This window comes from Rhineura floridana, chromosome 6 (genome assembly GCF_030035675.1).
Source record: "Rhineura floridana isolate rRhiFlo1 chromosome 6, rRhiFlo1.hap2, whole genome shotgun sequence".
In the NCBI taxonomy this organism is placed as follows: domain Eukaryota; kingdom Metazoa; phylum Chordata; class Lepidosauria; order Squamata; family Rhineuridae; genus Rhineura; species Rhineura floridana.
Genome location: NC_084485.1, coordinates 8,547,981 through 8,575,011, shown reverse-complemented (window position 1 = coordinate 8,575,011; position 27,031 = coordinate 8,547,981). Strand labels below are relative to the sequence as shown.

Sequence of the window (27,031 nt, the reverse complement as noted above, 5' to 3'; positions counted from 1 at the left end):
AAGGTGGAAAATCCTATTTTCCTGGCCCAGTTTCTAATCAGTCCGGTTCTCTTCTTTCCTTCCTTGCTACAGTCACCTGTCCAACCCTTTTGTATGTGCTCCCTCCCAAATCTGGTTGCTTAACAATAATCTTTATTCCAAAATGCTAAGCATGCTAGAAAACTTAGAAGTTAGAATGTGCTGTAGAACTTTAGCAACAGATGGACTGCAGGACGTCAGGAAGCCAAATTTTCAGTTAGGATGAGAAACAGCCAACTCTGATTGATGGCTTTGTCAATGCAATTACAATTATAATCATATGCTATTTTTATTCTATATTATTTTCTAAGTGCTAACTCTATCCTATATTACTTTACGTTGCTATGTTTTGATTCAAAGTTCTGAATATCATTATTTTCCATATGAAGAAAATAATATGCTTTAAACAAAGCACTGTACCTCAAAAAATTGATTTGTTTCAATTACAATCTTGAGTCTGTGGTCTTTTACCACTTGTTATGCTTTATTCCCTGTCCCACTGGGATACTCATGAGCAAATTCGAACCCTGATTAGATGACCATATTAACACAGAGTTCCCAAGCCTTTCTGTTGCCTAGTCTCTGCTTCTATTAAAGAAAAGAAAATCATTATAACACTCAGCAATGTTTTACATAGGTTCACATGTTTCCCTCCTTCCATGCTACTAAATTTTGCGGGAGGGAGTGGTTCCCTGAAAGAGGAGGTGATCCAACCACTCCTGAAAAAGCCCACCCTGGACACATTGGTCTATGACAATTACTGACTGGTCGCAAATACCCCCTTCTCAGGGAAGGTGATTGAGAGGGTTGTGGCGCGCAATTACAAGTACTCTTGGATGAATCAGATTATCTTGACCTATTCCAGTCTGGGTTCAGGCCTGGTTATGGGACTGAATTGGCCTTGGCTGCCCTGATGGATGACCTTTATCAGGAGAAGGATAGGGGGAGTGCGACCCTGTTATTCTTACTTGATCTCTCAGCGGCTTTTGATACCATTGACCATGGCATCCTTCTGGGCCGACTTGGCGAGATGGGTATCGAAGGCACTGTCTTACAGTGGTTTTTATCCTATCCCCAAGGTTGTTTTCAGAGAATAGCATTAGGTGATTGCCTTTCGGCCCCCTGGTAGTTGTGCTGCGGTGTGCCACAGGGTACCATCTTGTCCCCCATGCTGTTTAACATCTATATGAAGCCCCTGGGAGTGGACATCAGGAGATTTGGGGAGAGGTGTCAGCATTACGCTGACGATACCCAGCTCTATTTCTTTGTAACATCGGGAGAGGCTGTGCATGCCCTGGACCACTGCCTGGACTCAGTGGTGGGCTGGATGAGGGCCAATAAACTGTGTCTGAATCCTAGCAAGACAGAGGCGCTGTTGGTTGGTGGTTCCCGAGTTCAGAAAATTGGTCAGTTGCCTGCTTTGGATGGGGTTGTACTCCCTGTGAAAGAGCAGGTCCGTAGTCTAGGGGTGCTCCTGGATCCATCTTTATTGCTAGAGGCCCAGGTGACCTCAGTGGCTAGGAGTGCCTTTTACCAGCTTTGGCTGCTAATTGTTGTAAACCGCACAGAAAGCTTCAGCTATGGGGCAGTATATAAATGTAATAAATAAATAAAGACAGCTGCAGCCATTTCTGGACCGGGATAGCCAGACCACTGTTGTCCATGTCCTGGTAACCTCCAGGCTGGGTTACTGTAATGCGCTCTACGTGGGGCTGCCCTAGAGGTTGGTCCAGAAGCTGCAGCTGGTGCAAAATGCTCACTGGGGCAGGGTATCGGCAACATATCACCCTGCTGCTGAAAGGACTGCACTGGCTGCTCATTTGCTACCGGGCCAAGTTCAAGGTTACAGAAGGAAGAGATGGAGACACACTGGAACCAGCATAACAAGCTTGGATTGTAAACTGAGTCAGGGAAAAAACACCTCCTTCCTACCCCTACAACTGCAGCTGTGTAGTGATGGCAAGAATGGAAGTCTTCCTCCTTCTTGCTCCACCTCTCCCTCATGTGTAAAACACTGCAGCCCTCGTCTCCAGAGTCATTCTGGTGGGCAATTTGCTCAGCCAGAATACTCAGAGCAGAGACACCATTAACAAGGCAAAGTACCTAACCAAGAAGACTCAGGCTGCCAGCGCGGAGGCTGTGAAAATGCTGGATGAAATCCTGCTGCAATTGAGCATGTCTGTCCCTGTAGATGTGATTATTATTATTATTATTATTTATTAAATTTATATACCGCCCGACTAGCAATAGCTCTCTGGGCGGTGAACATAAAATAGCATAAAAATACAATGAATAACAAAATAATACTAAAATACAATCAACAATCCAATACAATAAACATTTTTAAAAGTAAATCAGTGTAACTTAAAATGCTTCAGAGAATAGGAAGGTTTTGACCTGGCGCCGGAAGGACAGCAGAGTCGGCGCCAGGCGTACTTCCTCGGGGAGACTGTTCCATAGTTCGGGGATGCCTGGTGAGTTTGATCCTACCAACTACACTTTGCCCCAGCAGCCGCTGCATCGCTGCATGTTTCCCCTGTCGAGCGCCTACTCCACACTGCAGCTGGTTACCAACCCTTACCAGGCTAACATTGATGGTGTCAGGTAAAGGCGGCTTCTCTAGCTTCTTAAGATGCAGCAGTAGCACTGCCCTATCATTTCAAGAGTTCTTTTAGGGGTTCAAAGCAGACCATGGAAGGGATGTTTCCAGCTTCTCCACTGCCCCCTGCCTTTGAAAGCCTTATAAGAAGTTGCTACCAGACTGGGACTCTGAGCAACATCATGAGATTTCTAGTGGGTTACTAGGAGCCAAGTGAAACTGTCAAAATTCTCTTCTTATTTTTGCTATCACCAGAAAGTGTAACGTTGCCTGCCAAGAGATATAATGTTGCTGTGTTCATGATATTAAAAAGTTGTTTTTGTCTGCTGTTATATTTACTGTTACATTATTGTTTTATTATTTTTGTTATTAGGAAAATGTTTTTGCAATTGTTGTTTTTGATATATATTTCTGTTCACTTCGTTGTAAGACACTTTGAGCACAATTTTTTTGTGGAAAGGTGGCATACAAATAAAATGATGAATGAATGAATGAATGAAAAGCCCTATACAGCTTGGGACCAGGATACCTGAAAGACTGTCTTATCCCTTATATACCCGGTCGATCACTGCGCTCTGCAGGTGAGGGCCTCCTGCAGATGCCATCTTATCAGGATGTCCGTTCTGCACAACACAGCAAATGGACCTTTAGTGTGGCGGCACCTCCCCTTAAATATTAGACAGGCGCCATCTCTGTTATCTTTTCAGCACCTTTTGAAGACCTTCCTCTTCCAATAAGCCTTTTAAGTTGAGACCTTATCCCAGTCTGCTTCTGTTAGAATTGCTTTTTAATATGTTTTTAACCTTTTTTTCTTTTTTAAGATGTCTTCAAAGCTTTTAAAAAAAAGGTTTTTAAAGATGTTTTAATGTATTTTAAAGTCTGTTTTTATGATGTTTTACAGTGTTTTTAGTACTTCTGTTTGCCGCCCTGGGCTCCTGCTGGGAGGAAGGGTGGGATATAAATCAAATAATAAATTTATTATTTATTTGTTTAAAAATATTTCTATCCCGCATACATAATAAAATTGTAAACAGTAAAATCACAAAAACATTAAAATAAATTAAAATACATAAAATACAATTAAAATACATAAAATACTACACACACACACACACACACACACACACACATATACATATACATATATATATATATAGGAAGTGGTACTAAAGGAACTACAAAGGTAAAATTTAATGTAGAAGGCATAAAATCAGTGTCAGGCTCTACCTTCAGTCCCTCCCAAAGGCTCTCCGGAAAAAGATCGTTTTCAGAAGTCTCCGGAAAACCAACAGGGAGGGAGTAGTGCGGACTTCTTGGGGTAGGGTATTCCAAAGCTTGGGGGCCACAGCTGAAAAAGCTCTCTCCCGCGTGCCTATCAGTCTAACATCTTTTATTCCAGGTACGCAGAGGAGACCAGAGGCAGATGGTCTTAAATCCCAGGCAGGTACATATGGGCATAAGCGGTCCCTCAGGTATATTGGTCCAAGGCCATTTAGGGCTTTAAAGGTCAGACCCAGCACGTTGAATTGGGCCCGGAAACAAATTGGGAGCCAGTGAAGTCGATAAAGCACAGAGGAGATATGCTAAATAAATAAATAAATAAATAAATTTTCACAATCATGGCTGCAGCACTCCGTCAAGGACGGGCAACTGCAGTGTTTGCCAACTTGCCACATCTCTTGTCCTGCTCCTGCTTTAAGGCAAAACATCTCAATCTGAGAATTGTGGTAGCTCCCAAATGAACATAAGTTTGCTTACAGAACCACACGCCACAGGACTTACCTGGAATATCAGCACCAGCAGTAGCATTGCCCCAAGATGACATTGGTCGGTCAGCAAAGAGTTCTCCTCCATTCAGTCGCTGGGTGATCTTCTGTGCAGAGATGGCATCTTTGAAGTGGTCCCGCCAAGCTAGAGTTGAACACAGGAGGCATAGTGTCTTCCCCGTGCCTGTGGGACTCTCCAAAATCCCATTCACTTGCTTGAATTATGGTAAAAAAAAATCAAGAAGAGAAAGACCTTGAAAACTGGATATTCCATTAAGTACTAGCTGACTGACAAACATTTTCCCAAAGAGATTGTACAGAATCAAATAGGTGGCTGCCAAATGCTGCCAGCCTGGATGGAAGAGAGGCTGCTGGGAAGGGCTCTAGGCTGCAGATGTGGCTGGGGGGAACTGTATCTGAGAAAGCTAGGGCAGCTTCCTCTAGCTGCTGTTAAAACCCAACACCTCACCCAGAGATTAAGGAGTGAACCAAACTAGTGAAGAGGCCCACAGCTGGCCACCTCGTCTTCTCTAAAAGTCACTGCTCTAAATAGGATCACATACACTCTCTCACTCTCTCACATCCAAACCATCTGAGCAGTATGGTTAAACTAGCCTAGAAAAGTGTTCTCTCTAGCTGTTGCCATATAGCTTAATTTGCATGTCATTTGACTCAGTGTTTATTAGACGTTTTTAGGTCCACATCCTTCTATGAGTACTGTAGACTGTTCTAGAGTATCTCCCAACTTTGATTCTAAAACATTAGAAAATTCAAAGCACTCTTTCTAGGTTTGGCTTTTACCAGACTGGAAAAGAGCAATGCAGCAAGACAAACAGAGCCCCAAAGGCTATTCTAGCCCCATCTCTGCTTAAAACACTTAAGAAAGGAGCTGGCACAGCTTCAAAGTTCTCTTTCAAGCTGGAAGAGCACTGTAGTGAAGGGGAACAGGTGGACAACGAAAAAAGTAGGAAAGTGACAATATAGTGATGGTGACAAGGAAAGTGTAGGAACGCAAGCAGACTGTTATGATTTGCAAGCCTGATACATGGCATTCCAAGTTATTATTTATTTATTAAATTTATATCCCGCCCTTCGTCCCAAAGGGATCCCAGAGTAGCAAACAGGCGACAAAACATTATAAAACCTATAAAACATCTTAAAAAATATTTTTTAAAAAACTTTAAAAACATCTTAAAGAAACAATTCAAACACAGATGCAGACTGGAATAAGGTCCCTACTTAAAAAGCTTGTTGAAAGAGGAAGGTCTTCAGTAGGCACTGAAAAGACAACAGAGATGGCACTTATCTAATATTTTAGGGAAGGGAATTCCAGAGGGTAGGTGCCACAACACTAAAGGTCCGCTTCCTATGTTGTGTGGAATGGACCTCTTGATGAGATGGTATCTGCAGGTGGCTCTCATCCCTAGAGCGCAGTGATTGACTGGGTATATAAGTGGTAAGATCTTTCAGGTATCCTGCTTCCAAGCACCTTGTACATGGACCGGTAGTTAATGGGCAGCCAGTGAGCTACTGCAGCCTTTTCCCTACCTGGTGCCTCCAGTTGCTTTGGATTATAGCTCCCATCAGCCCTGGTCAGCATTTGTAGTCCAAAACATCTGGAGGGCACCAGGTTGGGGCAGGCTGTTTAAGAGCCACAATACACTCCTGCCTTAGTTGCTTCTATCCACCCTTCTTTCCACCCTAGTACCATTCATCCACTAGCACTGACGCCTCTCCCTTTCCCCACAACACCTCACTGTGCCTCCTTCCCAGCAATCACACCTCTCTTTCTCTTCAAAACGTTTACCCCACTACTATTGTTTCTATCTTCCTTCTGGCCCAACAGCCCTCCACAATCTCTCCATTTATCCCTTCCTACCAGTCTCCCCATCTCTCTGCCCAATGACACAGGTTCCCCTTTATCCTCAAACTGCTGCTTCCTCCCTCTCCCACACTTCTTCAGCTCCTCCATTTTTGGGAGAGGAGATGGGGAAGAGGTGGGGCCTTTATTTCTATTAACTCTCTATCTATTTTAGGAGCATCATATGAACTGAGCAGGAGTCACATAAGATCATCAGGCCACAATCTGGTAACACAGCTACACACCTAGAATTGGCATTTAAAGTTTTCACCAACTGCATTCAATTCAGGTTTAGGGCACTTATGCCAAAGTTCTTTCTATGTACTCCAGCAGGTTCTTCTTATTTTCTCAAATTATGCATGGCATGGATATAGCGGATAGAGAACAGTTTGTCTCCTCTCTCATAAAGCTAGAATTCGTGGACATCCAATGAATCTGAATGTTGGAAGATTCAGGACAGACTTACTTACTATGACTGCGCATTTTATTAGATTAATCTGTCTGATTAAATCAACTGGCACTTCATACCGGTACAGGAGCAGATTTAAACAACTGGTCAGAGTCTGACAACAGGAATTCTGTGACTTGGAACTCTGAAGTAAACATCATATGGATAAAAACTGCTGATATATTTCACTTAAATTTTGCACACTTTTACAGTGTGGTGTCAATGAAAGACCTATCATCACAGCAGTGGCAAAGCCAAGCTGTCACTTCGTAAACCAATTCTCCTGGTTCCATAGCAGCTGGTAAAGCTCTTGGGTAGGACAGTGACAACGAGATAGATTTACAAAATGGCCTCTTGAGCACAATGCTTCCTTCAAGATTTTCTTGTGGAGGTGCAAAGCACATAATGGAATGCATGGTCTCAGTTCTTAAAGCTTAAGAACAGATTGTATGAACATAAGGACTACTTGTTTGCTTCTTTTGCCTTTTCCCTCCTCTAGAAGTGTAGGAGAAATCCCACATAACCACTTCTATACAAACAGATCTAAAGCAAATATGTCTGGCACTAACAGGGAAGGGTTTGCAAAACAGCCTCTTTTCAGGAAGTGTTAAGCAGGTTTCATATGTTCAAAACACATCTGTTCTGCACAGTATAAAATATACTTTTCAAAAACAAGAAATTTAAGTTGGTGTCTTGTATTAGGCCAGTTTCAATTAATGAGAGTTTAGACAAGCTTTTAAGCTACCAATAATATTTATTAAGGGTGGAAATGAACATTACACAACTGGATTTCTGCATGAGTACAGGGTCTTCACTCTCCTCTCCTCCCCAGCCCCCAAGCAGACTTTCAATGTGTCCCCAGAAACTGCTCTGGAGGGTCCCTCAGCCCTCCAGAACAGATCATTTTGAGAGCATGCAGGGGGGGAGGGGAAGTTCTGCTGCACAGGCAGACATCCATTCCACTCACACAAGTACACAGCTTTAGATGCAACCCTAGGGCCACGACCCTTGCAGCACAATCCTATACATCTCTACTCAAGTCCTGAGTTCAGTGAGCTTACTCTGATGAAGCTGGGTACACATTGCTGCCTTAGGATGTAGTTCTGAATAGACATGGTTAGGATTGCGCTGTTTGTTGATTAATTGGTTACATTTAATATATTTTAAAGAGCAGCATGGTAAATTATACCATCCTGCAATTTTATGACTGCAGATGGAAAGCTCATCTTCTAAGATGCCTACTGTGACACCTAAAAACATATGCATCTACAAACAAGGAAATGTGTGACTTTATTCTTTAGAACTATTGATTTTTATTTTGTGAATTTATGATTTTATTAATCAACTAAATTCACAATTTCATGCATGTTTACTTGGAAGTAGGTCCCACTATATTCAATGGGTTGAAATGGAGGTAAGCAAGCAAAGGAATGCAGCCTAAAATTTCTTTAAACAGCCTATTATTTAAATAGCATTTTTCACAAGGACGTAAGGGCCTGCTGGATCAGGCCAATGGCCCATTTAGTCCAGCATCCAATTCTCGCAGTGGCCAACCAGATGCCTATGGGAACCCCGCAAGCAGGATCTGAGTGCACGAGCACTCTCCCTTCCTGCAATTTCCACGAACTAATATTCAGAAGCATACAGCCTCTGACAATGGAGGTAGAGCACAATCATCATGGCGAGAAGCCACTGATACCCTTGCCCTTCATGAATTTGTCTAATCATATTTTAAAGCCATCCAAGCTGGTGGCCATCGCTATCTCCTGTGAAGCAAATTCCACAGTTTAACTATGTGCTGTGTGAAGAAGTACTTTCTTTTGTCTGTCCTGAATCTTCCAACATTCAGCTTCATTGGATGTCCACAAATTCTAGCATTATGAGAGAGGAGACAAACTTTTCTCTATCCGCTATCTCCATATCATGCATAATTTAAGAACGTAAGAAGAGCCTGCTGGATCAGGCCAGTGGCTAATCTAGTCCAGCAACCTGTTCTCACAGTGGCCAACCAGATGCCCATGGGAAGCCCGCAAGCAGGACCTGAGTGAAACAGCACTTTCTCCTCCTGGGGCTTCTGGCAACTGGAATCCAGAAGCATACCACCTCTGCCTTGGTGACAGAGCACAGCCATCATGACTAGTAGCCACTGATAGCCTTCTCCTCCATGAATCTGTCTAATCTAATTTTATAGACTTCTATCATGTCTCCTCTTACACACCTTTTCTCTAAGCTAAAAAAACCCAAACACTGCAATCTTTTGTCATACGAGATCCCCTTGATCACTTTGATTGCCCTTTTCTGAACCTTTTCCCATTCTACAACATCATTTTAGAGGTGACGTGACCAGAACTGTATAAAGTATTTCAAATGCGGTTGCACCACAGATTTGTATAATGGCATTATGATACTGACAGTCTTATTTTCAATTCCTTTCCTAACGAGCCCTAACATGAAATTTGCCTTTTTCACAGCTCCCATACATTGGGCAACATCTTCGTCAAGTTATCCACTACGACCCCAAGGACTCGTTCCTGGTTATTCACCACCAGTTCAGACTCCATGAATGTGTATGAGAAATTTTTGCCCTGACATGCATCACTTTACATTTGATCACACTGAATTGCATTTGCCATTTTACCACTCATTCACTCTGACTGGAGAGGTCTTTTTGGAGCTCTTTGCAAACCCTTTTTGTTTTAACAACCCTGAACAATTTAGTATCATTAACAAACTTGGCCACCTCACTGTTCACCCCTTACTCTAAGTAATTTCTGAACAAGCCAAAAAGCATGTTCCAATACTGATCCCTGGGGGACTTCACTTTCTACATCCCTCCATTGGGAGGTCCATTTATTTCCTGATGCTCAAAGCACTTCACATCCTATAACAGCAATCTTTCTAACGTATGTCTTTTTATTATCACTATACCAGCTTGTCCACTGCCACCCATTTTCTTTGATGAACTCAGAATTTATTCAGCTACTTCTAAGCTCATATTAGATATTCTTAATCACACCATTATGCTATCACTTACAACAACTTGAATATTAGGCATTAATACATTTTATATAGAAAGAACAAAGCTGATTAAAATACAATATAATTTTCACAATGCATGAAAATCAATGAAACAGCTTATCCAATTAAAAAAGTAAAATTTGTCCCCAATATTCAGGATTAAGCAGGCCACAAGTACACATGCCAAGCTGTCTTTGCATGCTCCCAAAGACAGTTACAAAACAAGCAACTGTGCTATTCACCATGCCAAGCCTGCATTTCATTCTCTGGGAGCCCAAACTGAACAAATATCTAGAATAAAACTCACTCCAAGAAGTTTTTAAATAGTGTATTATTGCATCCATTTGAAAGATTTAAAAATTTTAAAACAATGGCTTGGTCAGTAGTCTTACAGTGTCATGCATAATATATGCATATATTATTCATGTATTTATTATGAATTATACAATAATACAAATGTGTTTGTGAGCAAACTGATGTATGCCAAAAACGTGCTTTGGGAGTCAGGTACAACCTATTGATCTCTAACGAAATATCCTACTTTGGGAAAAGCCAATTGTTGAACCTTGGGTTATTTCACAGATGTTAGCATCACAACAGGAAAACAAGGTTTTTTTAACTTTTCCCCACTCTTTTGGCACACACCTTTTAAAACTCAGATTCAAACATGCCCTCCAGAGATCTCTAACTGTGGTTTCCCAGGTTACTTACCTTTTGCAGGCACTCCAACACTTTAGACATGTATTCTTCCTGACATTTGTAAGGTTGAAATGGAAAGTCCACAGTGATGCCATTTAATTTTATTTGGGGCATATTTCATCAGACATACCAGGATTTCAGAGCCTGAAATGAACAGCATGCTTCCTTAAGTACACTGTGCCTGTTTGTTAAATATCAACAAGGACAGCGTCCTTAAACTCCCCTCCCAATTCCTACGTTAGAGGCAACATACCCTCCCCTCCTGTGGTTTCCTACAGCAGGTTCTTTGGAAGCATATTGCCTCCAACTATTGAGGCAGAGCATAGCTATCATGGCTAATATCCTTTTTCTCCATGAATATCTCTAATCCTCATTTAAAGCCATCCAAGATGGTGGCCATCTCTGCCTCTTGTGGGAGCAAATTCCATATGCTATGCACTGTGTGAAAAAGTACATCAACCAGGGCAGAAAGGGGTGGAGAAGGCAAATTGCTGTGCCCACACTGGACATGACCTGAGGTGGCCCCTCAATCCTTCCAACTGTCACCACAGAGGCATCTGCAGTATAACCATTTTGACCCGGGGGGAGAGGAGAAGAAGCAATAACAGATTACAGATAACAAGCCGTCTTTCCATTTATTGTAACTTTAAAGAATCATTACATATTGTTGTAATAATTTTATGTAAACCACTTTCCCCCTTTTGGATGCACACCTTAACGTGGTGAGGGGATTTGAGAGTGTCGAAGAAGCTGAGAACAATGCCATCAGGAGGCTAGACCAGGAGGCTAGACCAAGAGGCTAGACCCCTAGCAGGGGCACACAAGGCAGAATGGTCAAAGCTGAGACCAGACTAAGATGCATCCAAACTCAGAGGAAGACAATAGTAAACCACCTCTGAATACCTCTTACCACAAAAACCCAATGAACAGAGTATCCAAAATGCAACACGAGATAGTGCTGGAAGATGAGACCCTCAGGTCAGAAGGCACTCACTGAGCTACTGGGGAAGAACAAAGGACAGGTACAAGTAGCACTGTGACTAATGACGCAACTGGGTCAAAGCCAAGAGGAGAGTCCGGAGTTGCATGTTGATGTCCATGTGTACAGCCGTCTTTTCAGTTGCTCAAAAAATGTGTTTGCAAGAAACAAATTATTGGCTTCACAGAATTCAGTAAGTCTTTCTCCTGCTTCATTTCTGTCTCCTAAGTCCCATTTCCCCACAATTCCTAGATCTTCTCTGTTCCCTACTTTTGCATACCAGTGCCCCATGATTATCAGAACATCTTGTTTTGGTGTGTGACCAATTTTCTCCTGTACTTCTGCGTAAAATCTCTCCAGTTCTTCTGCATTTGCCATTGGAGCATAGACTTGGATGATGGGTATGTTAATAGGATTCCCATTTAATCTCATTGATATCACTCGCTCAGACCTTGCGTTGTAGCTCCTAATTGCTTTTGCTACATCACTTCTCACTATTAAAGCAACCCCGTTTCTTCTGAATTTCTCATTTCCTGCATAAAATATTTTGTAGCTGCCTGATTGAAAATGCCCCATTCCCGTCCATTTTTATTCACTCACACCAAGTATTGTAATGTTAATACGTTCCATTTTGTTTGACAATTTCTAACTTTCCCTGGTTCATACTTCCCACATTCCATGTTCCTATTGTGTGAGTCGTACAACTCTGGACTCTCCTTTTGTTCTCCTTTGATAGTATAATGCTCTATTACAGGCAGCAGCACCACTTCCTCTGAGATGGGGTAGCTGTGACTATCTGGATTTTGTTGGACTACAACTCCCATCATCCCTCACTATTGGCCATGCTGGCTGGGGATGATGAGAAATGGGAGTCTAACAACATCTGGGGGAACCACAAGTTCCTCATCCCTGCTCTAGGGATCCATCCTCCACACAGGAACATAGGAAGCTGCCTTTACCAGATTGAGGCAACTGGCCTATCTACTGCAGCACTGCCTACACTGACTGGCAGCAGCTCCAGGGCTTCGGGTAGAGGAGTCTCTCCCTGCCCCAGCTGGAAATGCTTGCTGGGGATTTGAACCTAGGACCTTCTGCTCTAATACCCAGAGCCAGATTTTATTTATTTATTAAATTTATACCCCACCTTTATTTTCATGGTAGAAACCCAAGGCGGCTTACATATGGTTCCCAAGCGGTCTCCCATCCAGGCACTGACCAGACCTGACCCTGCTTGGCTTCAGCAGGGAGCTGGCCTCATGTGCCTTCAGTCCATAGCCTAGAAGCAGATGTTGCTGGACTACAGTTCCCACCATTCCTGGGGTGATGGGAGGTGCAGTCCAACATCTGGAGGGGCCACACGTTCCCCCACCTCTGGCCTACAACAAGGCGCCCTGATACAGGCGGCGGCGCCCCTTCCTCTGGGGATAGACCTACGCCCCCACCCAATCCGCCTTAGGACTACCTCCGCCACCCCCCTAGTCAGGGAAAGGACACGGGAGGAGGCGAGAGCCGACAAGGCCGCTTCTCCTCCCGCTAACGAGAGCGGGCGAGACAGAGCAGAGATACGACTCAGCACTCCCTCCGCCACCCGCCTCAGGACCCCCTCACGCACCTCAAAGCCGCACTCGCCGCGTGCTCCGTCACGTGACCCCATTCGCTCTCACCCCATTCGCTAGGCAGCTCTCGTCCTGCTCCTCCGCCGCGCGCCGGTCTCCAACGTCTCGCGAGGCTCTCCCCTTGAGTTGCCGCGGTAACAGCGGGAGGAAAGCCGGATTCCAGCTGCTTCTCTCCGCCCTTGCTGTGAGAGTCAAAGGCGCCGCGCGCAGCCCGTCTTTGTTGCCATGGCGCTGGAGGGAGCTTTTTTTCTGATTCTCCTCAATATGTGCCCGACATAAGAACACTGCAAGCTGCCTTATACCGAGTCAGACCATTAGTCCAACTAGCTCAGTGTTGTCCACACTGACTGGCAGTGGCTCTCCAGGGTTTCGAGCAGGGAGTGTCTCCCAGCCCTACCTGGAGATGCCTTTGGGGACTGAACCTGGGGTCTTCTGAGTGCAAAGTGGGTGCGCTACCATTGAGGCATGCTCCTTCCCCACCCCCGCAAAAAAAGAAAGTATTGTCCTCCCCTACATCACTCTGAGGGAGCTTAAAGCGCTTCTCATTTGCGAGCTCAGTTATCCTTACAATGCCCCCGCAAGGTAGGACAGTATTTTCGCCATGATGTGTTTGCTCACATAAACGTTTTAGAGGAATAACAGTGTGACACATCAATTTGTCTTGAATTGTCAATGGTCAATTATCAATTTGTCTTGAACATCAGGAAAAACTTCCTAACTGTTAAGAGCGTAAGGCAATGGAACCAATGACCTAGGAAGGTGGTGGGCTCTCCAATGCTGGAGGCATTCAAGAAGCAGCTGGACAGCCACTGGTCGGGTATGCTTTAATTTGGATTCCTGCATTGAGCAGGGGGTTGGACTCGATGGCCTTATAGGCCCCTTTGAACTCTGCGATTCTATCTGTCCATCTGATTCTTATACGATACTACAGAGCTCGGGATCACAGATATAGTATTCCTCTCCAGAAGACTCCCCAGTCTATCCTCACAACAGCCCCTGAGGTAGATTAGCTTGACAGCTAAAGTGACTTGGCCCAAGGTCACTCAGGTTGCTTCCACACAAGGTGTTTTATTCCAGAATTGCCTAATCTTTGCTTGCTCGCCTTTTACAGGGCATTGTAATGAGGGTGTTTTCAGATTATTACAATACAAGCTCCCTGTTGTTCTTTCATCTCTTTTGAGAGTTCATAAAATTCAACTTTTTTATTGTTGAAAGAAGGGAACATAACCATAGTCTTCTCCAGCATCATCATCTTACTGTTCTCTCTTTTTGAAGAGTTGTGGTTTTGGTATGTGCAGTGATGTTTTGCACAGTTGAGCCTATTGTCACACCTGTTTTCTTAAGCACACCTTCACTATTACCTTTCCAGTCAGTGCCATTTTAGTAGCATGTTTGTTTGTTTATATTTATTGTTTTGTTTTTAAATGTGGCAACACTTTTTTCCATACTTTTTTAAAAGTTGAAATAGTTGTGTAACGACACTTAAATGAACAAGTGTTTTAACACAACTTAAGATACTGATTTAAAAATAAACACACGACTAAGATGGTATGCGTATCTGCATTCTTACTCGTCCACCCACATGGCAGGTCATACCCAAATGTAGATGGAACACAGGGATGTACAAACATAAAAAGTGCTATGCCGGCCTAAGTGTGGAGAGTTAGTTGCAATGCCACATTAGAGTAGAAGACCAATGATAATCATGGCATGTGAGGTAAGGTGTAGCTATAGCAGCATTAGGAAATTCTAACATTGTCCATGTGAATTTGTTTCAGGTATTGATTTTCATCAGCAGCTTGAATTAACATGCAGAGATGCCTTATACCGAGTAAAAAAATTGGTCCATCTAACCCCTCTGCTCCAAGTGTGGGCTGACTACAGTTTTGCTTCCCCCCCCCTTTTCTTTTTTTACTAGCATCTCTGAGGTCAACAAAAATGGTTTAAATTAACAAAGCAAATATCAGGATCTCATTGCCCAACAGATAAGGAATAATTAATTGGTAAGAGATCTTAGGTATGATGCATCCTTCCTCAAGAACATCAGAACAGCTTAGCTGGATCTGATGAAGGTCCACCTAGTTCAGTGTGTTCTTTGCAAAAAAAAAACTAGCAATCAGCAGGCATTAGATAGTAACCAACGGACTGCCTTCTGCCCACCCCAGGCGGTTTGACTGACAGAAGTTCTCTAAAGTTTCAGAATGAGGCCTTTCCTAACCTTCCTGATTATCTGAGGTCATTTTAACTGCAGATGTTCCAGACTGACATCCTGCATGCAAATCATGTGCTCTTCTGAGCTGTGGTTTCTCCCTATATTATGTCCCTATGCTTTTAAGAGGAATGTCTGTATCAAGCATTCCAAGGACCAAGTAGGAAGGTGGGCAGGGTGGGAGAGATTATCAAGGACAGCAACCCTGCAGAGTATCAGAATAAAATTGCAAGGGGGCAGATTCTCCTCCCTTCCCTTCCCGCTTCTGTGATGACACCAGACAGTATATTCCTGGCAGCGAGAGCACTACATGTGCCAGCTGGAGCAGGGACATTTGCAAGCTGAAAGGAGGGAGTACACACTCCTTCCTCTCCACTCAAGCATGCCCAGAGTCAGGGATCGACAGCCCTCCAGTCAATCCCTGGCACTGAGCCAAATAGTGGCGGCAGCAGTGGCGGTTGTTGGCCAGAGGAGAGAGAGCATGGTCATGCTCATTTGCCTCTGCTCAAGTCAGCCTTAGGCATGAGGAGTCTCTACCAAGCACCGGCTGCATCAGGAGAGCATCAGGACAAGTGTGGGAAGAAGGGAAATTAGAGGCAACGAGTGGAGCAAAATTAGGAGATGTTTGAGGACTAATGGTGGGGGATAAGTAAGGACAGATTTTCATCAGGGATGTCTGTTGGCTTATTTGAAATTAACCTGAACCAGTGCTTCATGTAATTTACTTTCTTGGTAGCGATCACTTTGCCTTTGCTACATTTGAACTGGGCCCAAATGGCTCCCAAATCTATATGCATCTCCTAAATACTATGAGTGCTGGCAAAGTGGTTAGGCATGGCATCAAAGCAAGAAGACTTATGTATACTTGGAGAATATGTCCTAGTAGTATCATATATCATTTCCGTAGTTAGCAGCATGCTAAGTGTCAATCAGTACAGCATTCTCTTAAGAATTCCCATGAGAGTTCATTTTAAGGGGCTCACTGCAAAGTGACTGGAAAATACTAGCGCAGATAAACACAAGCAACTGTTTAGTAGACAATTTATCAAACCCCAAATCAGGCCTCACCTAATGCTACTGACCACATGCTATTCGGCTTCAGCAGCACCTGTACTTCTGCCTAAGTAGCTGAAGGTTTTCTCACTCAAGCACAAAAACAGAGAGAAATAAACTTGCTTTGCAGATTACTTTGCACTGTTTTACTTGGTATCGACTTTAGAAAGTAAGGGAAAGAAGCACCGGATATAACTAGCTTGTCAAATACATATCAGGCACATAGAAGCAAAGTGTTCTTTTGCAAAATGAATTTGATTTCTTATTACATGAAAGATGTTAAGAAACTAGGTACAATTCAATTTTAATAAGATACATCCTCAGTAAGTGATTGGGTGGTTATATGAATATGCACTGACAGCACAACAGGTTAATCAATGTTCTGTGTAAATGGATATGCCTTGAAAATAGATGCTGCATATTTGAACTTAGAACAATGTCCACCAGTTTTCCTGCAGAGAAGGCAAGATGGTCACTTTGTTGTCATCATATGTAAATAAACCAGAATCAAGTTATACTAGGCACTCCAGTCCCTCTTAAAAGCAATGGTCCTAGAAGGTATGCAGTTCCCAAGTTACTGATGAGGAACAGGCATATCATCTTCCCAAGGCATCGTAGCCACTCCATGACAGAAGTAAGGCACATCTTCCAGACCAAACTTTTTGTCCACCTTACTGCCTTGTAATCACATCAGTGCAAGTCATTCTGCATTCCAGTTACATGTATCTGCATAACTGGGATGCCAGGTTTGAAGGCTTCCAAACCTCTTTCAGACATGGCTTTTTTAAGAAAGTGGAATGCATGATATATTAATACTTCCTGGATGCATTGCTCATATTTTGTCCCTTTTGTATTAGCTTAACTGCATCTTTCAGGTAATTTCATTATATCAAGCATGGGTGAATTCTGTAGTCATTAACAAGAAAGCAAATTCTATGAGGAAAAGGGAACTCAGGACAGCAACCGAATGCAAGCAGCAAATACAATGAGTCAGGAGTTGCTTTTTGTATAGATTCTGATGTGACTCAGCTCTGGCTGGATGTTTCTGAGTCTTGTCATTTGACTGTATCTTTGCCCTAATTTATGGATACTGCAACTCCAGCATACCCATAGCAGCGCTATTGTTTTTTCTCTACTATCACTTCCCGAAGAGCTGCAAAAATGCTGCATGCTCCTTTGCGTTGGTTGTCCTTAAGATGACCTTCACAAAAAGACTTGCAGAGCAATCCTGTGTTTAAGATTGCTGCTTAAATAGGTAGATTAATCTGAAGTATGGTATAATTCCTTGAATAAAATGGAAGATTTCAAGCACCAAATACTTGCATTTAAGTCCAAGATGATACAGTGATATGTAAAGCTGTATGTTTAGTTTGGCTTTGATGTGTGCTTGAGATTGTCTTAAAAATCTAGGTTACCCATAAAAGTTGGAGCTATGGAAGGAACTGGTAAGTGTAGGGCTTGGTCAATCCCACAAAAGGTTGCATCCTTTCCTGTTTACATCTTCCTATGTTTTATCTGTGAGCCAGTGTGGTGTAGTGGTTAAGGTGTTGGAGACCAGGGTTCGAATCCCCACATAGCCATGAAGCTCACTGGGTGACCTTTGGCCCGTCATTGCCTCTCAGCCTCATGAAAACCCTATTCATAGGGTCGCCATAAGTCGGAATCTACTTGGAGGCAGTACATTTACATATTATGTTTTATCTGTCCCATTCATTGCAGGAGCCCTGTCAGCAGGGTCATGCTGTGCAGAGGGGGAGGCACTCTCCCAATCTAACTTCCTGGCCTATCCCTTCATGGCTGGCTTGTCTTCAGGGAAACAAGGTAGACATACTTGGACACAGGGTCTGTTTTTTTGCAGCAGGGAGAGGATGCATCCTCATTTGCCAAGCACAGCTGCAAGGAGGCAACTCAGGGGCAAAAGAAGACAGACAGTAGTCTCTGAATAATCTTTGTGTTCTTTATATAGGGATGCATTGCCTTCCCTTTCCACTGGGAAGGATAAATATCCTGGGAGGAAGGATGGGATATAAATCTAATAAATATAAATCTAACAAATAATTAATTAAATAAATAAGATGGAAGAGAACACATCACTTAATGCACCTAGCTTTTATATAATTATTAGAATTGGAAGGAACCACAGAACGATCACGTCCAAGCCCCTGCCACAAGTTTTGTTGTTGTTATGTGCCTTCAAGTCGATCACGACTTATGGCGACCCTATGAATCAGCGACCTCTAGTAGTATCTGTCATGAACCACCCTGTTCAGATCTTGTAAGTTCAGGTATGTGGCTTCCTTTATGGAATAAATCCATCTCTTGTTAGAACATAAGAACATAAGAAGAGCCTGCTGGATCAGGCCAGTGGCCCATCTAGTCCAGCATCCTGTTCTCACAGTGGCCTACCAGGTGCCTGGGGGAAGCCCGCAAGCAGGACCCGAGTGCAAGAACACTCTCCCCTCCTGAGGCTTCCGGCAACTGGTTTTCAGAAGCATGCTGCCTCTGACTAGGGTGGCAGAGCACAGCCATCACAGCTAGTAGCCATTGATAGCCCTGTCCTCCATGAATTTGTCTAATCTTCTTTTAAAGCCATCCAAGCTGGTGGCCGTTACTGCATCTTGTGGGAGCAAATTCCATAGTTTAACTATGCGCTGAGTAAAGAAGTACTTCCTTTTGTCTGTCCTGAATCTTCCAACATTCAGCTTCTTTGAATGTCCACGAGTTCTAGTATTATGAGAGAGGGAGAAGAACTTTTCTCTATCCACTTTCTCAATGCCATGCATAATTTTATACACTTCTATCATGTCTCCTCTGACCCGCCTTTTCTCTAAACTAAAAAGCCCCAAATGCTGCAACCTTTCCTCGTAAGGGAGTCGCTCCATCCCCTTGATCATTCTGGTTGCCCTCTTCTGAACCTTTTCCAACTCTATAATATCCTTTCTGAGATGAGGCGACCAGAACTGTACACAGTATTCCAAATGCGGCCGCACCATAGATTTATACAACAGCATTATATCGGCTGTTTTACTTTCAATACCTTTCCTAATTATCGCTAGCATGGAATTTGCCTTTTTCACAGCTGCCGCACACTGGGTCGACATTTTCATCGTGCTGTCCACCACAACCCCGAGGTCTCTCTCCTGGTCGGTCACCGCCAGTTCAGACCCCATGAGCCATGATGGCTGTGCTCTGCCACTCTAGTCAGAGGCAGCATGCTTCTGAAAACCAGTTGCTGGAAGCCTCAGGAGGGTAGAGTGTTCTTGCACTCGGGTCCTGCTTGCAGGCTTCCCCCAGGCACCTGGTTGGCCACTGTGAGAACAGGATGCTGGACTAGATGGGCCACCGGCCTGATCCAGCAGGCTCTTCTTATGTTCTTATGTTCAAAGGAGTTGATTTTTCTCTTACCCGCTTTTTTCACTGTCCAACTTTCACGTCTCTACCTAGAGAACGGGAATACCATGGTCTGAACAATCCTGATTTTAGTGTTCAGTGATACATCTTTGCATTTGAGGACCTTTTCTAGTTCTCTCATAGCTGCCGTCCCCAGTCCTAGCCTTTTTCTGATTTCCTATTTTCTCCATTTTGGTTAATGACTGTGCCAAGGTATTCATAATCCTTGACAAGTTCAATGTCCTCGTTGTCAACTTTAAAGTTACATAAATCTTCTGTTGTCATTACTTTAGTCTTCTTGATGTTCAGCTGCAGTCCTACTTTTGTGCTTTCCTCCTTAACTTTCATCAGCATTCGTTTCAAATCATTACTGGTTTCTGCCAGTAGTATGATATCGTCTGCATATCTTAAATTATTGATATTTTCCCCTCCAATTTTCACACCTCCTGGTCCAATCCTGCTTCCTGTATGATATGTTCTGCCTATGGATTAAACTAATAGAGTGATAAAATACACCCCAACTTCACACCCTTTCTGATTGGGAACCAGTTGGTTTCTCCATATTCTGTCCTTACAGTAGCCTCTTGTGCAGAGTATTCAGGACAATCAGATGCTGTGGCACCCCCATTTCTTTTAAAGCAGTCCATAGTTTTTCATGATCTACACAATCAAAGGCTTTGCTGTAATCTGTAAAGCACAGGGTGATTTCCTTCTGAAATCCCTTGGTCCATTCCATTATCCAATGTTTGTTTGCGATATGATCTCTAGTACCTCTTCCCTTTCGAAATCCAGCTTGGACATCTGGCACTTCTCACTCCATATATGGTAAGAGCCTTTGTTGTAGAATCTTGAGCATTACTTTACTTGCATGGGATATTAAGGCAATAGGTCGATAATTACTGCATTCCCTGGAATCCCCTTCTTTGGAATTGGGGTGTATGTTGAACACTTCCAGTCTGTGGGCCATTGTTTTATTTTCCATATTTGTTGACACATTTTTGTCAAAATTTGGACAGATTCAGTCTCAATAGCTTGTAGCAACTCTATTGGTATGCCATCTGTTCCTGGTGATTTGTTCCTTCCAAGTATTTTAAGAGCAGATTTCACCTCGCATTCTAAAATTTCTGGTTCTTCTTCATACGGCTCCTCCATGAATTAATCTGTCATCCTTGCATCTCTTTTATAGAGTTCTTCAGTGTATTGCTTCCATCTTCCATTTATTTCATCTCAGTGAGTGTGTTCCCCTGTTGATTATTCAACATCCCTACTCTTGGTTTAAATTTCCCTTTAATTTCTCTAATCTATTGGAATAGGGCTCTTGTTGTACCTTTTTTGTTGTTCTCTTCTATGTCTATACAATAACTATTATAATAGTCCTCTTTGTCCCTAGGTGCTAGTCGCTGTATTATTGCATGTAGGGTTCTAATTGTGTTTCTATCTCCTTTTGTTTTGTTTTCCTTCTCTCTTTAACCATTTAACAGTTTCTTCAGTCATCCATTGAGGTTTTCCTCTCTTTTTAATGAGAGGTATTGTCTTTTTGCATTCTTCCCTGATAATGTCTCTGACTTCACTCCATAGTTCTTCTGGTTCTCTGTCAACTAAATTTAAAGCCTCAAATCTGTTCCTTGTTTGATCTTTATATTCTGCTGCAATGCTATTTAAACTGTGTTTTGGCATTATGATTGCTTTGTTCTTCTTTAGCTTTACTGATTTTCAGTATGACCAGTTCATGATCTGTACCGCAGTAGGCTCCTGGTCTTGTTTTTGTAGAAAGTATGGAACTTCTCCATCTTCTGCTACCAGTTATATATAACTAATTTGATTCCTATATTGACCATTTGGTGATGTCCACGTGTACAGTCGTCTTTTTGGTTGCTCAAAAAATGTGTTTGCAAGAAACAAATTATTGGCTTCACAGAATTCAGTAAGTCTTTCTCCTGCTTCATTTATATATCCTAAGCCCCATTTTCCCACAATTCCTAGTTCTCCTTTGTTTCATACTTTTGCATTCCAGTCCCCCATGATTATCAGAACATCTTGTTTTGGTGTGTGATCAATTTCTTCCTGTACGTCTGCATAAAATCTCTCCAGTTCCTCTTCTGTGTTTGCCGTTGGAGCATAGACTTGGATGATGGGTGTGTTAATAGGTTTCCCATTAAATCTCATTGATATTGTAAGAAACGTGGTTTTAGCGTGGTTTTCCTTAAGGGAAAAACCCCCTATGAGACCCCAAAAATGGTCTCCTGTGGAAGACCCACGACAGAGACAAGTGTGAATCAGTTTTAAAAGCTTTTATTTTCGTACTTGCAAGGACGGGTGACTACCAGAAGGCAGACACACCCAACATGACATTGATACAGACTTTTATCCCCTAGCCCGACGCTATAATTCCCTCCCCTGCCTCCTGATTGGCCAGAGGCAGGGTTTACAATCTTATCCGAAGAACGCCTTAATGAAGTCCCATCCCTATTTAGATTTCTTATTACTTAATTCTACATTGCCCCATACCAATATTTATTATGTAAATATTAATTAAGCAGAATATCTTTAAAACACTCCCATTACGTCAAGTAAAGTAAAATTTCCCTATAATTCTGTCAACCGAAAATCCCCATTTTATTATTAAAACCGACTTTGACCGCAAACAGGTTTCATCTGTCTGTGTTCCAGATGGCCATCTTATCTTCTTCTATCTTTATGGGTGAAAAAACCCCTTCTACCTAGCAATGTCTTGCCTAAGGTCAATCTATGAAACAGTCATTTAAAACAATCTATTATTTAACTACTCCCCTTTACATCAAGCAAAGAAATAAAACCTCCTCTAAATTAGCCAAGCATGAATCCTTTATCTATTTTAAAATTAAGTTTGTCTACAAAGCAAACAGAGCAGCTACAGCCTCATAGCTTGTGGTTAATCATATCCTGTTCAAAGAAAAAGTCCCTTTTCTTTTACTTGCCTCAGCTTCAGCCTCTATAGAATATCTACTGCAACCTATCAATCGAGTAATTATTTATTTTGAACAATAAAATCACACATTTTATTTATCCTTAACATATCCTGAAAAAGCAATACATCATATGCATTTCTCTCAATATCACTTGCTCAGACCTTGCATTATAGATCCTAATTGCTCTTGCTACATCACTTCTCACTATTAAAGCAACCCCGTTTCTTCTTAATTTATCATTTCCTGCATAAAATATATTGTAGTTGCCTGATTGAAAGTATCCCATTCCTGTCCATTTTAATTCACTCACACTGCAGGGATGAGATTGTGCTGGGACCATCAAGGGGCAAGCATTTCTACCTGCCTTGCCCCACCCCTCTGCCTGGGCCTTATCAGGAGGAGCTGCAGGCTGAGTCGTGCTGCTGCAGGGATGAGACTGTGCTGGGACCATCAAGGGGCAAGCATTTCCACCTGCCTTGCCCCCCACCCCTGCTCTTAGTGACATTTTTCTGGGGACTGCCCTTTACCAGGAAGATGAATGCTTTTGGTTTGCTGTTCCTGTTTTTTTAGAGATGTTTGGACTTCGTTAGTTTGATTTTTTTTTTGTAAATTGTATTGTTTTTATTTGTTTTTTGTATTTGTATTTTTTTGTGTGTGTAAGCCGCCTTGGGGGCCTATTTGGCCGAAAGGCGGCCTAGAAATTAAACATTACATTACATTACATTACCAAGTATTGTAATGTTAATATGTTCCATTTCTTGCTTGACAATTTCTAACTTTCCCTGGTTCATGCTTCTCGCACTCCATGTTCCTATTGTGTGCGTCATACAACTCCGTACTCTCCTTTCACATCTGTGCGCATCAACCTCTGGTCTTCCTTTCGGCTTTGACCCAGCTGTGTCATTAGTCACAGCGCTACTCGTACTTGTCCTTTGCTCTTCCCCAGTAGCTCGCTGAGCGCCATCTGACCTGAGGGTCTCATCTTCCAGCACTATCTCATGTTGCATTTTGGATACTCTGTTCATAGGGTTTTCGTGGTAAGAGGTATTCAGAGGTGGTTTACTATTGTCTTCCTCTGAGTTTGGATGCATCTTAGTCTAGTGTCTCAGCTTTGACCATTCCGCCTTGGGTGCCCCTGCTAGGAGTCTAGCCTCTTGGTATATACTCCTGATGGCATTGCTCTCACCTTCTTCGACACTCTCAAATCCCCTCACCACATTAAGATGTGCATCCTAGAGGAGGCCAGTCACCTTTAGGAAATGCTTTTTGGATCTTTAGTTGTGTTCGTAATATTGTGTGCTTGTTCATTTAATTCTTAATGGATCTCTTTCCACATTTCCATTCCACTGGTTATGGACTTGGAGCTCTTGGGTGGGTGGGAGATACTGAAAAATTCCATTGAATTGAAATTTCATTGAAGACTCATTTCCACATGTTGTGTTTAGGGTGAGGTGTTGCAGGAGTATTTGACTTCCCTTCAAGTATTCAGACTGTGAGTTAGTTTTCAGTAGCCCTTCAGTTCCTCAGTTTTATGTGTAATAGCTCCATCTAAGCCAAATGCAGTTTATTTGGCACAAAGTGCCAATTAAATAATATCAGTTATGCAGACTGCATCACCCCAGTGAAGTAGAGATGTTAGTTTCCAGTCTGTTGGCTTTCTGGAATCCTAAATTATTGTATCGCCAGCCAAGGCTGATGTATGTTTTAGGCATATATTCAAGCATGAAGCTTAAATCATTTTCAAAAGCAGGTGTACTCCCATGGTTATAGTATGAGGTGCATGTCGAGAAGACCCCAGTTCAAAGCTCACTGCAGCTTTAAATTCCCAGTGTTGCCTTAGGCAAGCCTCAAACTTCATCCCATCCCAACATCTGCAATATTGGGACAGTAATAATATGGACCTACCTTACAGTGCTGTTGTACAGATGACTGAAATAGTGCATGTGATGTGCTTTGAACCCTCAGAAAACACTCTAGATATTAATAATAATTATAATATTTTTATTTATTTATTTGTTTATTTAAAAGTATTTGTAAACCCCTTATTAATTACAAATCTCAGAGCAGTATACAAAAATAACATTAAAACAATAAAACAGTATCATAAAAAACAGTAAAACAGATAAAAACAGCCATAGGTAAAAGCAGGAATTCAGAAATCATAGAGGCCAATCTTATGAGTCAGAGAAAGGCTGGGCAAAAAGATATGTCTTCCCAATGCTAATATTGTAGATTATGCTTCATATATGGCAGAGGTAAAGGCATTCTACAGTGCAGAGACAATGGCAGAAAAGGCCCATTTTTGGATCACTGTCCTGTGATACTCTGTAGGGTACAGGGCTATGGCTAAAATTTTCACAGATGCTCTAAGTAATCTGACAGAACTATACATGGGCAAGCAGTGTTTCAGGTAACCTTGTCTCAAGTAGTTCAGGGCTTTATACGTTACTAACAAGGCCTGGAACGTGGCCCAGTAGCCAAACAGCAGCCAGTGCAGTTCTCTCAGCAGCATGGCCTTGGCATTTGGTACCAACTGCAGCTTCCAAAGCAGTCTCAAGGGAAGCCCTAAGTAGAGCACAGTATAGTAGTCCAATTGTGCAGTTACCAATGCATATATCACGCTGGCCAAGTTATTAAGGTAATGTTGATAATTGAGACTATCAAGCTATCTGGATTCTTAGGTTTATCAGAAAGAGATGCTTAATAGTTGGTGGTGAAGACTGTGATAGATGATTAATGCATTAGATATGGTTTAATGCATTAGATAGAACTAAAAATAGGGGGATCTGTCAATACCTTTAATAACAATAAAAAAATCCCCTTTTCCCACTGTACCTCCTTGAAGAAAGGACATACTATTTTTCAAAAAAAGAAAAGGCATGTTTTCAAATGCTTTACTTAAGAAAGGTGAGACTTTAAAAGTAAATATGTTTATTTTTGCACATCTGAGAATATGCGAAGTATGCATTAATTTTAAGATTAGTGCTCCTCGGTTTGTCTTTTGGCTTTCAAGCCAGCTATGGACATCATTTCAAATTAACACTGAGAATCAGAAACAAATGTATCACGTGGTTCTGGTGGGGCTAAATTCAAGTGCTGTAGCTTAACTAGGTTGTGACGTGAACTGGTCTGTTAGGATTGCGATTAAAACAGTGAGGTGGCAACCGTAGGCGAGAGTAATTTATGCTAGGTTAGCCTGAATTCCAGACATGGCCTTCAAATAGGTTTGTTGGTGGCTTTGCTTCCGAAAGCTTTTTTTTATCTCTTAAATAAATTCAGTTCACTGTGTTTTTTCACGTTTTGTTTTCAGCTCACTAAAATAAAATGAAACAGCTGATCTCTAGACTATCCATGCCAGACAAGGGAAGGGGGAGGGAGGTAAATCTCCAGTTTGGGCGTGTCTGCTTTCAATGCCCCTTTGCTAACAGCCTCTGCATTTCTGCTCAGACTCCTGCCACTGGAAAAGATTTGGATATCAAAAGCCACCCCTAGAGGCCAATTGATATTCTGAACTGGGAACTCTTGTTCTGTCTTTCAAGCCCCTTTCTCCTTCTCTCTCTCTCTCTCTCTTTCTCTCCTCCCTTCTTGGATAGCCACAGCCCCCTAGAGCTGAGTCAGACCTTCCTCTCTTCCACAGCATTGCAGCACTTCAGCAGAAAAGCCAGCCTTCTGCCGCTCTTCCTCTGCCTCTTCCCTTGCAGCATCCTCTCTGCTACCCATCTCACCATCATGGCCAGCACTGCCTCAGGTAAAACAAGCAAGGATTTATATATGTATTTATATATAAATGCATTGTTGAGAAGGAACCGATTTGCAGTGGTTGGTGTCATTCAGCATTCTCCTTTTCAAGGTGGGGCTTGCCTGCAATGTTATACAGGCAGTAGTTGGGGAGGCATCATTGTCTTCTCTTGCTTTCAGAATTGTAGGTTTGCAAGCTTCTGGGACTGACTTGAGTGGTCGTGGTTTGCTTTATTTATTTGTTAACCAGGTTTCTGTAAAAGTGAATTGGCAACGGTAGAAAGGAAAGGTATAGAAAACAACAACAGATTGTTTAACAAAATAAAAAATAAATCATACATCTGGGTTAGTAGAATCAGGGCAGGTTGTTTAGCCAGAAGCTGCTGTAGAGGGAGTGGTCCGCCCATGGCGCTGAATGAAACCCAGCGCTGTTAGTCCTTTCCTGCAGGGGCTGTGACACCACTGCATAGCTACACCCTGTTGCCCTCCCTGGTTACATGGCCCTGCTGGTGAGGTGGAGGGGTGGCTTTGCTCACAGTGTGTCATCAGGCAGTAGCAACTTGTGTGTGCGTGCACCTGCTTTGTAGTTCCTAAACATGTATCTTGCTGCAGCCTCTTTTTTTTACTCTCTTTTTAAATCTGGAACGAAGTAGATGGAATTTGGCAGAGAATAAATGTGTGATGCTTTC

The 27,031-nt window shown here is 42.5% G+C and overlaps 2 protein-coding genes across 8 annotated transcripts in view; one reads left to right on the top strand and one right to left on the bottom strand.

Annotated features, from left to right (window-relative positions):
• The window catches only part of RTEL1 (regulator of telomere elongation helicase 1), a 142,904-nt gene extending 129,743 nt beyond the window's left edge, over positions 1–13,161 (bottom strand). For 3 of the 7 annotated variants that reach the window (XM_061630940.1, XM_061630934.1, XM_061630938.1), the window contains exons 1-3: positions 13,001–13,161; positions 10,422–10,553; positions 4,400–4,598 (exon numbers count right to left, since the gene is read on the bottom strand). In XM_061630940.1, the coding sequence (XP_061486924.1) occupies positions 4,400–4,598; positions 10,422–10,523 (301 nt within the window). In that variant the 5' untranslated portion in view covers positions 10,524–10,553; positions 13,001–13,161. The remainder of the gene's footprint in view (positions 1–4,399; positions 4,599–10,421; positions 10,554–13,000) is intronic. The other 4 variants (XM_061630941.1, XM_061630939.1, XM_061630936.1 and 1 more) reach the window with 3 other exon arrangements.
• A 12,843-nt stretch (positions 13,162–26,004) lies between these two features.
• The window catches only part of STMN3 (stathmin 3), a 39,188-nt gene continuing 38,161 nt past the window's right edge, over positions 26,005–27,031 (top strand). The window contains exon 1 of the mRNA XM_061630932.1: positions 26,005–26,352. Within this exon, the coding sequence (XP_061486916.1) occupies positions 26,334–26,352 (19 nt within the window). The 5' untranslated portion in view covers positions 26,005–26,333. The remainder of the gene's footprint in view (positions 26,353–27,031) is intronic.